This window comes from Phoxinus phoxinus, assembly GCF_949152265.1.
Source record: "Phoxinus phoxinus genome assembly, chromosome: 4".
NCBI lineage: Eukaryota > Metazoa > Chordata > Actinopteri > Cypriniformes > Leuciscidae > Phoxinus > Phoxinus phoxinus.
Window position 1 is genome coordinate 33,402,562 of NC_136879.1, and position 12,612 is coordinate 33,415,173.

General features: G+C 37.6%; 1 protein-coding gene across 1 annotated transcript; it reads left to right on the forward strand.

The window, feature by feature from the left end:
- The first annotated feature begins 1,341 nt into the window (after positions 1 to 1,341).
- Positions 1,342 to 6,869, forward strand: ywhag2 (3-monooxygenase/tryptophan 5-monooxygenase activation protein, gamma polypeptide 2). The gene is made up of 2 exons (XM_079611535.1): positions 1,342 to 1,587; positions 5,232 to 6,869. Exons 1-2 carry the CDS (start codon positions 1,501 to 1,503, stop codon positions 5,886 to 5,888), a joined length of 744 nt encoding a protein of 247 aa, XP_079467661.1. The 5' UTR covers positions 1,342 to 1,500; the 3' UTR covers positions 5,889 to 6,869.
- The last annotated feature ends 5,743 nt before the right edge of the window (positions 6,870 to 12,612 follow it).

Here is a 12,612-nt window from a genome sequence, read left to right on the forward strand (position 1 = left end):
GCCTGGTTCTACCAGACTCTCGTACAATTCATTTGTACAGAGAGTCTGGCCTCTCTCCATTGAAAAGCGTTAACTTTCTTGAAGGCGGGTACTCTGTTGAAGTTTAAAACTATTGGATCTGCCATAACCAATCGCTAACGTTTGGTCGTGACCTATGACAACTCAAACTAGCCCACGACCTCAACGTCATCGTTCTCAGCCACTCCCTCTGTTCGATGATTGGACTGGTAAAAAATTGACTGCAGAAAACCCAAGAATATACCGCAATCCCAGACGTAGTACTGAAGGAAAATTAAAATTGAGCGGAAGTATGTAGGAGGGCGGAGCCATGCTAGGCTTTTGCAGGTAATCCACGGTGTTTTGCTATTTGTACGAATTGTTTTGAGAAATGCACTTACTGTTTTGCAAATGTCGAGAATGATTTGAGAAATGTACCAAAGCGACTGAGAAAAACTGTATGACATATATTATGACATATTATGACAACTTCAACCATTTTGCATGTAAAGACTTATGCTATGAACTAATGCCTAAATGTTGTGGGGGGTGAGACTATTCAACAGAGACCCATTATAATACATTTTGATCACGTAAGCAATTGATAATGTAGGAAACAGCAGAGAATTGCACATAATCATTTGCATTGATGTACCAAAGCATTTTCAACTTGTTCATAGAAATGAGAAACTGCTTTTTTGATGTGCACAAGTGACACAATGATGTGAAGATTGAACAAGTAGTTTTGAGAATTTAAATTCTGATCTGAGAAATGTACCAAAGCGACTGAGAAAAACTGTAATAATAAACGTTTCTTGAGCAGCAAATCAGCATATTAGAATTTCTGAAGGAGCATGTGACACTGAAAACGGGAGTAATGATGGTGAAAATTCAGCTTTGCATTACAGGAATAAATTACATTGTAAAATATATTAAAATAGAAAACAGTTATTTTAAATTGTAATAATATTTCACAATATTACCTTAAAAAAATGAATGCAGCCTTGGTGAGCAAAGAGACTACAAACATTAAAAACATTAAAAATCTTACCATCCCAAACATTTGAACGGCAGTGTGTGTGTACCAAACATTTGACGGCAGAGTGTGTAGCATCCAACAGTGACTAGTATCTTTACTTTATATAATATCTATATTATAGATATTATATAAAGATAATCACTGTTGGATTGCTTACTAATAATTAAAAATGTGCTAGTAACATAACAATAGTTGCAAGTTTAAAAAATAAATATCATTAGTTGCTAGTTTTAGGAACTGTTAGAAATGTTGTGCCAGCTTGCCACAGCACCCACGTTTATAGAACCCTGACGTAGCCCTCGAGCGCTTGAGGAGGGGCGAGGGTGGCCCGTCGGCACGAGCGCAGAAAGCGAGGAACAGCTGCAGACAAGCTCTCGTTCAGTCAATTACACCGCATAGCTCATACAATATTACCAATTCTTCCCCAAAAACAAATTATATCGTCCAAACCATAACCACCCAACATGGTTGACCGCGAGCAGCTGGTTCAAAAAGCCAGGCTGGCTGAACAGGCAGAGAGATATGATGATATGGCAGCAGCCATGAAATCGGTAAGTCACTCTTTCAATTCATTTCTATAATATAACATACTATATATAATATAATATGGTGATATAATTGTCGTATTAGGCTATGCATAGCCTACTATTAGCTCGATGCATTTGGAGGAAAAGGGGTAGGCTAATATGTTGAAAGATCACATGTGTGAAGTGACAGTAAAATATTGCATGTAACGAAATGCATTAATATGGTGTCGTATAATAATTGTGGGGGTGTTAATCTATGATAAATCAGAGCTGTATTATTGAGAGTGCAGTGGATCGGGTGTAGACTGTCTGGATCTTGGGCGGTGCCTCCTGTCTTACCCGAACCCACACTCGAATGAGACGACACATGACAAATGAATAAAGATTTGTTTCAACATAGCTTTCAGAGTTAATGAAAAAAAAAAAATCCCTATTTTGCACTTTATTATTTTTTAAATTGTTGCTCTTTGAACATACTACATATTCATAGTCATAAACGCAGTGTTGGATATTGAATTTACACTAGAAATAGACATTTTATCATTGCTGTCCATTATAGTGTATTGTCATAAATACATTAGATAGGCCTATTCATTTTCCATCATCAGCATATATAAATTCAAAATGCCTTTGTTTTTTTCTCACGCATTCTCATAATTTACTTATGTCTTCCCATATTCATTTTCTACATATAGGAGTTGTTAAGATATTTCCTCTAAACCAACGTTAGAGGCAGCAGCATTCCTTCCAGAATCTTCCATCCTTGTCATATTGCAGTAAGGTCCATGATTCAGTAAGGTCCATGATTCCTTCTTGTTCTAAACCCATAGATCTATATATTAGCCTATCAAAGGAAATGTATCTCTTCAATAGTCTTTATTTCTAGTGAATATTATTTCTGTTGAATTTTTTAACAGTGTTTGAGGGGTGAGCATACAGGGCACCATAATGAAATCATTCAAGGCCTTAGGGCTTCTCGAGGGGGGAGCAAACATCTGCATCTTAAGCTCTAACACTTCTTCACGTCAGCATCCTGACTATATTCCCATCTGAGTGAGGGCATTCAGGAGCCTCTAGTCTTACATAGGTTTATGGAGATTGAGGAGGACCCCTCCATTTCTGCTTTGTCAAGTGTTGACATCATGCTTTTTTCTGGAGGTGTGTCATCTAGCATCTCTTCTCTTATTTCTTGAGTGATTGAATGCTTCTTGCCCATGGCAATATGTTTTTGACTTCATTACAAATAACATGTAGATGTGTCTACTTCAACACTTTTTACACTACAACCTCAAAAGAAAGATTTGCATATTGAAACAGCCATAAAACAACTTAAAATTGAACAGTGCAAAATCTGCATATTTATCTCGACCAGATGTGTTAGTACTCATTAGCGGTGTTTTACATAAAATAAAGTCTTAATTGGATACCAGAATGTACAATAAGTGTATTGATTGCAAAGATCTGCCAGATCAATTTAGCTAAAATGGATATATTTTCTCACCGCCACATTACCTTGATCGAAATCCCAAATGACTGTTAAAAGGGAAGGTTCCCATCCTTGCAAAGATTGTTTTGTACACCGGACAGGAAATTTTAGCTTCATGGATCTGTGGGGGAGATTTAAAAGCAGTTTGACTCTAGTTACTTTGGTCCCATGGATAAAAGCCCATTTAGCCACCACAGACCTGATGGGAAAGTGCCCACAGGCCTCCATTATCTTGATGCATTCAGCCAAAGAGATGAGCAGCAATAGGCCGAGCTTAAAACTTCACATTTGAGTAAGATCATCCGGCTTTTTACTTAAAATTTGTGAACGGCTTTCTTATGTGTAAATATTTGTATCTGATTTCAACACGGCTACCAAGGTAACAAGGTAACAAGGTTACCCCGTCACCCACCACAACTACCCGTTACTATCGGTCTTCGAGAGGAATGCCAAATCTGCGTTGCACAGAACTTGTGTACCCAGACATAAATAGCTATAAGTTTGTTGTTTCCTTTTTAAATAAAACTCTTTCATATCCTCCTGCCTGTGTTTCGTTATGAGTCTCGTCTTCCTGTCCTACCACTGTTCCTGTTTTCTGCTCTGATCTTTTTCTTTGAATTCAATTCTCTTTGTACTCTGAGGGAATAATTTTAGCTGAAATCTAAAATCAGAAACCTTGATCTGAGGCGCATGGCCTTTGAAAAGTGTTTAATTGAACATACCTTCATCATTAAAGAAAACACATGTGATATTATGTTAGTGCACCACAAAGAGTTTCTGACATTGTGGCTAGAAGGAGATCTGTAGTTGAAATGAGTGATTTTTGTTAAAATATGGAATCAACCTAGTTTTACATACGTAGTATGTTAGTCCCAGTTTGGTAAGAGAAAGGTCAGAGAGAAGGCCACCATAACACATGAACTGCCACACAGAGATCGTGTTAACTTACACTGCAGCTGCCCTGAGGGGTATGTGGGAACATTTCACCTCCCGCCCCTGCCCCCTATCCTCACCCTGCCCCCACTCTCAGCTGAAGTGATTTCACCTCTAGTGCATTGTGTAGCGCTAGCGCTCCGTCATCTCGCTAGATAGAGTTGGACTACTGTACAAAATGAGACTATTGCCATGGAAACTGCACTTCGCATATAACTTGAGCTCATGGCTGCACAATGCTTTCAGCCAGCTGATGAAGCTCTGTGTGGATATTATCATTATGCAACTGAAAAATTAAGCATTGTACATCCATTTTAATGCTAAAGTCGGCATGAAACTGTTGCGATAGTCTTTTGTTCCCTATTGCGATGTATATCTGAGTGAAACGGTTTCTCGAATGAGAAAAAGTGTAGGGGAGGACTGGATTTTTTCAATGGAGAATTGATTGGATCATTGGATGGTTGTGGTTTGCTATTGGTCGATCTCATGTGAGTGACAGGTTTTCCCTTATCGCCATTGTGCCATTAAACACATCATCAGAGAAGAGATGTTGCTGCAAGAGGGATAAGAAGTTATTTTGATTAAAGATTTGGAGAGCACATGAAAAAAATAAAATAACGGTATGCACTGGCTTAATATTTGGCAAAGGCTGCGAATATTTTATGCGCAGTTTGTCAGTGCAGCACAGCGGATCGGTAGTAAATGCTGCTCCATCTGAAAGCTAGAGGGCGCTCTCACACAGACACGCCAAATATGCTCCGCCCCAGAAGTAGACAACATGCTATGGGCATCATACTATCACTGTAGCTGAATAAACAGAAGATTGAAATGCTTTGATTTATTAAATGTTGTCTTTTGTTGAACAAGAGGATCATAAATGCTTCTCGTGTTTTGAAAGATGCTTGACACGTGTAGCTTTTTCAAATGCACGTTATAAGCGAACTCACAGTGCTTTCAGATGGAGTAGCATTTACTACAGATCACAGAGCCGTACGTCACTGACAAGCTGCACATAAAAAATAATCGCAGCCTTTGCGATTTCATTAATCGTACTGTCCTAGTATGCATGGATATATCATTTATAATGAACACTGCAATATTCCACAAAAAAACAAGAATTGTCCATTTTGATTTCATGCCGACTTTAATGTAAATTTGCTCAACTTATGAAGAAACCATATCTGTAATCACCTTGTTGGATGTTTTACGTCTTTTTTCTCAAACGGCGCTCTATTTGTCTCCTTCGCAGGTAACCGAGCTGAACGAGGCCTTGTCCAACGAAGAGAGGAACCTGTTGTCGGTCGCCTACAAGAACGTGGTAGGTGCTCGTCGCTCGTCCTGGAGGGTCATCTCCAGCATCGAGCAGAAGACCTCCGCGGATGGCAACGAGAAGAAGATCGAGATGGTGAGGGCCTACCGCGAGAAGATTGAGAAGGAACTGGAGGCCGTGTGCCAGGACGTGCTCAACCTATTGGATAACTTCCTGATCAAGAACTGCAGCGAAACCCAGCACGAGAGCAAGGTCTTCTACCTGAAGATGAAGGGAGACTATTACCGTTACTTGGCCGAGGTGGCCACAGGCGAGAAGCGCTCCACCGTGGTGGAATCCTCCGAGAAGGCCTACAACGAGGCTCACGAGATCAGCAAAGAGCACATGCAGCCCACTCACCCCATCCGGCTGGGATTGGCCCTCAACTACTCGGTCTTCTACTACGAGATCCAGAACGCTCCGGAGCAGGCCTGTCATCTGGCCAAGACAGCCTTCGACGACGCCATCGCTGAGCTCGACACCCTCAATGAGGACTCCTACAAAGACTCAACCCTCATCATGCAGCTCCTCCGAGACAACTTAACACTGTGGACGAGTGACCAGCAAGACGATGAGGCTGGGGAGGGCAACAATTAAAAGTAGACAGCCTCTCTATCTAGATACATAAAAATGGCTGGTGGACTTTGGCAGCAGCTTTTGCCATGGTTTCCTCTGCAGCAGCAGTTCTTTATTTTTCCACGAGTTAAAAGAAAAAAATATCAAGGGTGGTAAAGGGGGGGCTGAAGTCCTAGTTTGAATATATACAGAAATATATATAGTTGAATGGGCCTCCCTGTTCTTGGTTCTCTTTGACATTTGCCAAAACCACTGAAATGTCAGTCAATCAGCCGGAAGCGGTCGTTGTTGGTTGGGAATGGCAGCCTCACACTGGCATATGGACTGATGTATTTCAAAGGGATGCTGCTTATTTATGTTTTGGGTCGTAGAAATGCATTTCAAAAGAGGGTTAGGTGGTGTTCGAAGGATAATGATAGTATTAAATGGTTCCAGTATTAGTCCCAAGTTGATCTGTTCGAATCATCTTGTTTGCGCTCAATTGATTGAACTGGAAATTCAATTAGTTATTAGACGGAAGTGCAGCGAATGAAATTGTGTTCTTTGAATGCACCAAAACAGATAAAGTTCAGTCACTGTCATATAATCATCATAATCAGTCTGATACTACTGGAACCATTGACTTTTTTGAAGGACAGTTTGGGGAAAAGGCAGAGACTGATCAGAAAAAAAAAACAAAGAAAGAAAAAAAAAGAGGAAAAATATTGCAGCTTCAAAGTTTGTGGTTTACTTCTGTGTTTAATTTATTTTTGCACTTGCCAAGTATACTGTTTCGTCAGTGTCAGATAATTACAACGATACTATCAATGATTCAATATTGTGCATGCTGGTGATGTATTTATACAATAGCTTGACTTTATTAACTTATATCTTGGATGTTATGTATTCCTATAATTGAAGAGTAAACTGGCTTCTTATTGTTTATTTATAATTTATCAGTTTTCGTTTTGATTTGCTATTCCAAAATTGTGGTTGTTAACAATAAATCGATCTGTTATGGGCGTTGCCGTTGTGACATGGAATGTTTTTTTTCTTTAGCTAGGCTGACTTTTGAAAAACACTACTGATCACTTAAATGTAACGGCGTTTTTCTTGGAAAATTGTAACCATGACATTGTTAAGCAATGTTTTGCTCTATGGACAATATGCTCTTCTTGTCATATTATGCACATTGAACGTGTGGTTTAAACAAGTGAAGTTACCGAATCAGTGTTTCCGTGACCGATTCAGAACATGGACCATACATTGTCTTTGGCAGTATTTTTTAATTCATTTATTTGCCTTATTTCCTTTCGATTTCTTTTTTCTTTCTTTTTTTCTTCTTTTTTTTACTTTTAGCTGTATCCTGAGTGACAATATCTTGAATGTGAATAACTATGTAGCAGTTGCACAAGAGCCAAAATAATTATAACAATAAAAAGACAGAAAAAACTAACTCAAGTAGTCATAGATGCATCATGTCAATGCTGGTTGTGTGTATTGTTCCTCTATTATTTACTCATCTAAAAAAACAAACAATTACTCAAAATGCTGAATTACACCAAAGTCAAATTAATATTTGGAATGTGTGCTCAATTCCAAGTCCTGTCGTTTTTTGCCCACTGTAATCTGAAGTTAAGCAGCACTGTAAATGATTTAACAGGTTCAAACGCCGTGGTGAATCCTCAACTGAATTTAAGAAGACCAAATGGTTTTCCTCTGCATTGCACCTTCTATCCATGATTAGTGTTCAGCACTGCATTGCAGAGCTTACCTCTCAAAAACTATAATAATGTGCTTGACATAGTACGAATGTGCCTTGATAAGGACCATATTATTGGCTTTTTGAGTATGCATGCATTCAAAATTATTTTATGGGAAGAAACGGCTGACTTTCTTCCTTTGAAGGTCACATGACAAACCTGCATGCCTTTAGTCATTTCCATTTGAATTCATTATCAGCATGACTAATTATTAGAAAAATTATCCCGCTGAACTCGGATCTCTTCTGACGTGTGGCTGCCACGTAAAACTGCACGAGGACCAGCTGAAGTGACACTTTCATTGCATTCATTCTATTTCTTTTTCATATTGCGGAGGTAAAACAAACTTACAGCCTGATTTGCTGGCTCTTTCAGCATTCTGCTGCAGACTCCTACAGCAACCCACACCCAGTAGAGCAAGAGATGAATTTCTCTGCTCAAAATGCTCCACAATAACGGCCAATCGCAGGCAGCGCGAGCTGTCATATCCACCAATCCGGTGCATGTTGCTAGGGCTGGAGACAAAACATCCCCTTTCCCATTGGCACTGTTCAGACATCTAGAACAACCTGCAAAGAGATAAACATCAGAACATCAGAGACAACATTAAAATTCAAGGGAAACCTGTCTCCCCTCGTTCACACCGGGACTCTGTCATGTAGACTAAAGGAGACAGCCATTTCTGCTGCATTATGATCGGATGCAAGATAGAAAGCGTGTAGTATTTGAATTTTTTTTTTGTTAAATTGTTCAGATAAGGCTATACTCAGCTGAATTGATTTCATCATCTGATGAGACATTCTAAGGTACAATTGTCTGGCCCTCAAGGGCGTTCACACATATAAAGTTTAATATGGAGAAAGACAAGAGAAGAACATTTATTAACACATTGTACCATCTGCATTAAGCCGAAAGGCAAGGATCTGTGATGTGGCTCAGCCTAAGATCCCATCTGCCTATTGTAGAAATGAGTTCCAAATAAATAACAGAAGATGCTGAGATATACATTTCGATAAAAACCATTGGTAAATTATAACCGTGGCCCTTATGGTTACAGATGAAACTCAGGTGAGCAACTTAAAGATGCATATTTAAAGGGATACCCCAAATAGAACCTCATGGAGTTCAAACCTGCAAGACATTTTTTCCTCCGTGGAACGCAAAAGAAGATATTTTGAAGAATGCTGGTAACCAGACACAGTTCTGTCCATTAAGTTCCATTGTATGGACAAAAAAAACAAAAAACACTGCAACATTTCTCAAAATATCTTCATACTAAATAATTTAAAAAAGTATTTTGAAAAAGTAACTAAATAATTCTCAACTAAAATAAACATTTGATTTAAATAAATAAATAATACATTTAACACTACAGTACTATAAAGTTAAAAGATAAATATTAAAAATAAAGTAAAACATTTTTTTTTAGAAAATATTGAATGCATAAAAAATTATATATATATATAAAAAAAATCACATTATAAGTTGGGTCTGGGTATAAATGTATGAAAAATAAATAGATCCCTTCTACATTTTAGAATCGCACTTGATCATATTGGGGGTCTATGGCATCTAAAAGCTTGTAGACAATTTAATAAATATATTAAAGCTAAATGTCTTGTTGTCTCAGTAGCATTATGCAACACGCACTGTTGTTCCAGTCCTCGATTTGATTGGCCAAATGGCATTCTTAGCTAGTTGAACAGCACTGGGACTTTTCACTATTTTGTCACTGGTTTGATTGAAGTTTCATTTTTATGTTCGCCCATCCCCATTTTTTTTCTCAATATCTGATTATACATTAAATAAGCTTTCTGTATACTGGCTGTGTTGAGTGTAACTTCGCACGTACACACATCAATTTCACTGTAGGCCACAATTAGTGTTTGAATATTTCACACTTAAGGTGAGATAATGATCTTAATTTTTACTAATGCAGCAAATATGATCAGATATGAGATTACAGTTTTTCAGCTATCATGTTTTGAATGCACAGAAAAAGGGCATATTGCTGAGCAAATCTAATAAATAAAAAAATATAGCCTAAATTTGAGCTTTTGAACTTAATTCAAATAAAAAGGGGCCTTTTAGATTTGTTGCAACAGCCTTTATAATATGAAAGCATTGAAGTGCAGTGGTATTAACAGAAGTGTCTCTGAATAGTCCAAAGGGAAAAGAAGCCGCAACCCTTCCGCCAGTCTTTCATTATGTAACAAGACTATAAAGAGCACTTACCAATGGTTTTGACCTCTTCATCCACGGTTTTTACCAACTGTCTGCCTGGAAAGGTTAGAAAGGTCTCGGGTTGCTAATAAAAATACAACAATAACCTGTAATTAAGTCTGTACAGCCTTATGACATTGCATTGGTGATTTGAACATGTTTTCTGAAAGAGGAACTCTTTCCCATCAGTGATTAAATAAAATAAAATAAATTGCCAGCCACCGCCAGCATTTCTTTTTCTTTTTCACAAAATTGTCATTGCCCCCAGAACATTTTGTTGTTTGAATATCTCAACATCCAATTTATCAAAAGAAAGAACAGAGCCTCAGCTTAAATTAAAATACTAAAAATGTAAATGTACTAAATAAAAAACAAAATTATTATTATAATTGTTTTAATTATTAACATTTTGCAAGGGTGATCTTATTACCTCAACTATAATGTCTGTATAATGATTTTCCAAATGACTTTTGGTGCAATAAAGTTATTTATTTTGCACTAGACTAGATGCATTAGAGAAAGTGATTTAAAAAAAAAATCATTACAATTATTTGAATCAAATACAATTTCATCACAATTTGAAGTGAATCATTCTTAATTTCCAAAAAAAAAAAAAAAAAAAAAAGCTTTTGGAATTAATCAATAACCTATAATCCACCATTGCAAGATAATGGTGCCCCACCAAGTAAGTCACCCAATCCTAGAACCGGTACAGAAATATTTTCTCTAAATATTGGCTTACAGTCAACAAAAGTAAAGTACTGTAACCTCAGGTTACTAAGTGTACACTAAATGATTTGCAATTTGAAAATACATGCACACCCAGGAAAATACGACAGCAGGCAATCACATGGATGCTTACCATATGTTAGGTGAGCAAACTTGTAATCTGAATATTGACAAAGTGAAGTCAACGGACTGCTGTCAAGCGTCACTCAGGAAGAAATTGAAATCAATTTAAAATGCAGTCAGATCACTATCAACTGGCTGAGAATGTGAGTTATGCAAGAGAACACCCTGTTCATGTTCTCTGTTCTGAATAGCTCAAATGTCAACAGATAAAATGACCATTAAAAACGGAAAACTGTGTTTGGATTTGAAGGCTTCATAATGTAAAGTGCTTTCAAAAGATTTAGGTGCCAAGCAGTTGTGTTGCACTTTTCTGTTATTATTACGATCTCTGCTTTATATACGGTATATATTAATATGCATCATGTGTCCTGAATTACCCATGAGGCTGAAGCTCTGATATAAAAATCCACATTGTAAATTCCAGTGGCCCATTTTTTCATATTCTTTCAGCATATATGCCTACCACCCTACACATCATTGTGCTAGCCAGGGCAAAGCCAAGTAAAGGGCCAATTGTAGTAACAGGGTTGCCAACTTCGGGGCTTTGGCTGGAGTGAGACTGTAAAATTTCAGTGCGCGTGAGCGGAGAAATTTTTTTGTAACCCTAATTTTAAAAATGTCAGTCCTTGTTTACTTAAAATAAACCCTGATTTATGCAACAAAAAAAAGAAAAAGAAAAAAAGAATGGAAACGCTTCTTCAAAATGTACCAAAAAAAAGTAACTAATTACCAGGGAAAAAGTAACTATTGCATTACTTAAAAAAAATAAAATAAAAATACCCCCAATATTAAATATGTTAAATGAATGCAATGTACACTAAATAGAACTAATTATTATTATAAAACATTATATACATGCACTAACAAAAAGTGCTCTCAATATAATACTGAACAATGTACCAACATAAATAATAATAATAAAATATAATATCTTGGGTTTTTATTTTTATAACCTACAGGTCATCATCAGAGGTTATTTAAGCCAAATTCTAGTCGTGTTTGCCGCACGTGTTCACAACCAGTCAAACAAAGATTTTATTTGAACGTTCCCTGCAAGTTATTTTAGAGTTTTATTTTATAACCATGTAAACTAATTAAAACGCTTCAAATTATACCAATACAGAGATCATCCTAATGCGGAAATGTATATTTAATTTATAAACAAACTATATTATGCTCGGACACACTCGATCTCACTCGCGCACTTTCGAGCGCGCTCTCGGACACACTCGATCTCACTCGCGCACTGTCGAGCGCGCTCTCGGACAACGGTACTCTCGGCACACAGACTGATTAGGGAAGGCTACGTCTGTAGTGACAAGGCACATCATTTTATTATCTGCTTACCTTGATTGTCATCCAAACTTTCAAACGCGCATCAGCGGCTCCGACTCCGAACCTAGATGCTCCGAACTCTCTCTGAACTTCTCACACGCAACTGACGTATCAGGTTCAAAGATTTTCAGCGAATCAACGATCAGAAAATACTGCAGTGAGAACGTTGTTGGCAGATGTTACAGCTGCGGGCCTAAACTCCTCTCCTGTCAATAATACACTGTGGTCTAGTCAATAGTCATCAATAGAAAATTAACGGATTGAGAGGGGAGAAAAATGGATTTTAGCGTGACATTTCTTGCCTGTGCGTGAGAGCGTGAGATTGATGCTGAAAGCGTGAGTGTCACGCCAGATGCGTGAGAGTTGGCAACCCTGTCAAGACAAAGTGATGTATTCTTTTCAGTTCCTTACATTTGTGTTTTCTCTTCAGTGTAATGGACTGACACTGTACAGGCAGTAAAGATAAGAACTGTTTAAAGATAACATCTGAATCTAATTACTGATTCCAGATCATCAGTCCAAATGTACACCCTGAGTTACGCACACATGCATCAACCGATTTATTTGGCCACAAGAGTATATTTACATGAAAT

Coding starts and splice junctions, on each gene's coding strand:
- ywhag2 (XM_079611535.1), top strand. CDS start 1,501: ATGGTTGACCGCGAGCAGCTGGTTCAAAAAGCCAGGCTGGCTGAACAG. Junction 1,588..5,231: donor TGGCAGCAGCCATGAAATCG/GTAAGTCACTCT, acceptor TCTCCTTCGCAG/GTAACCGAGCTGAACGAGGC.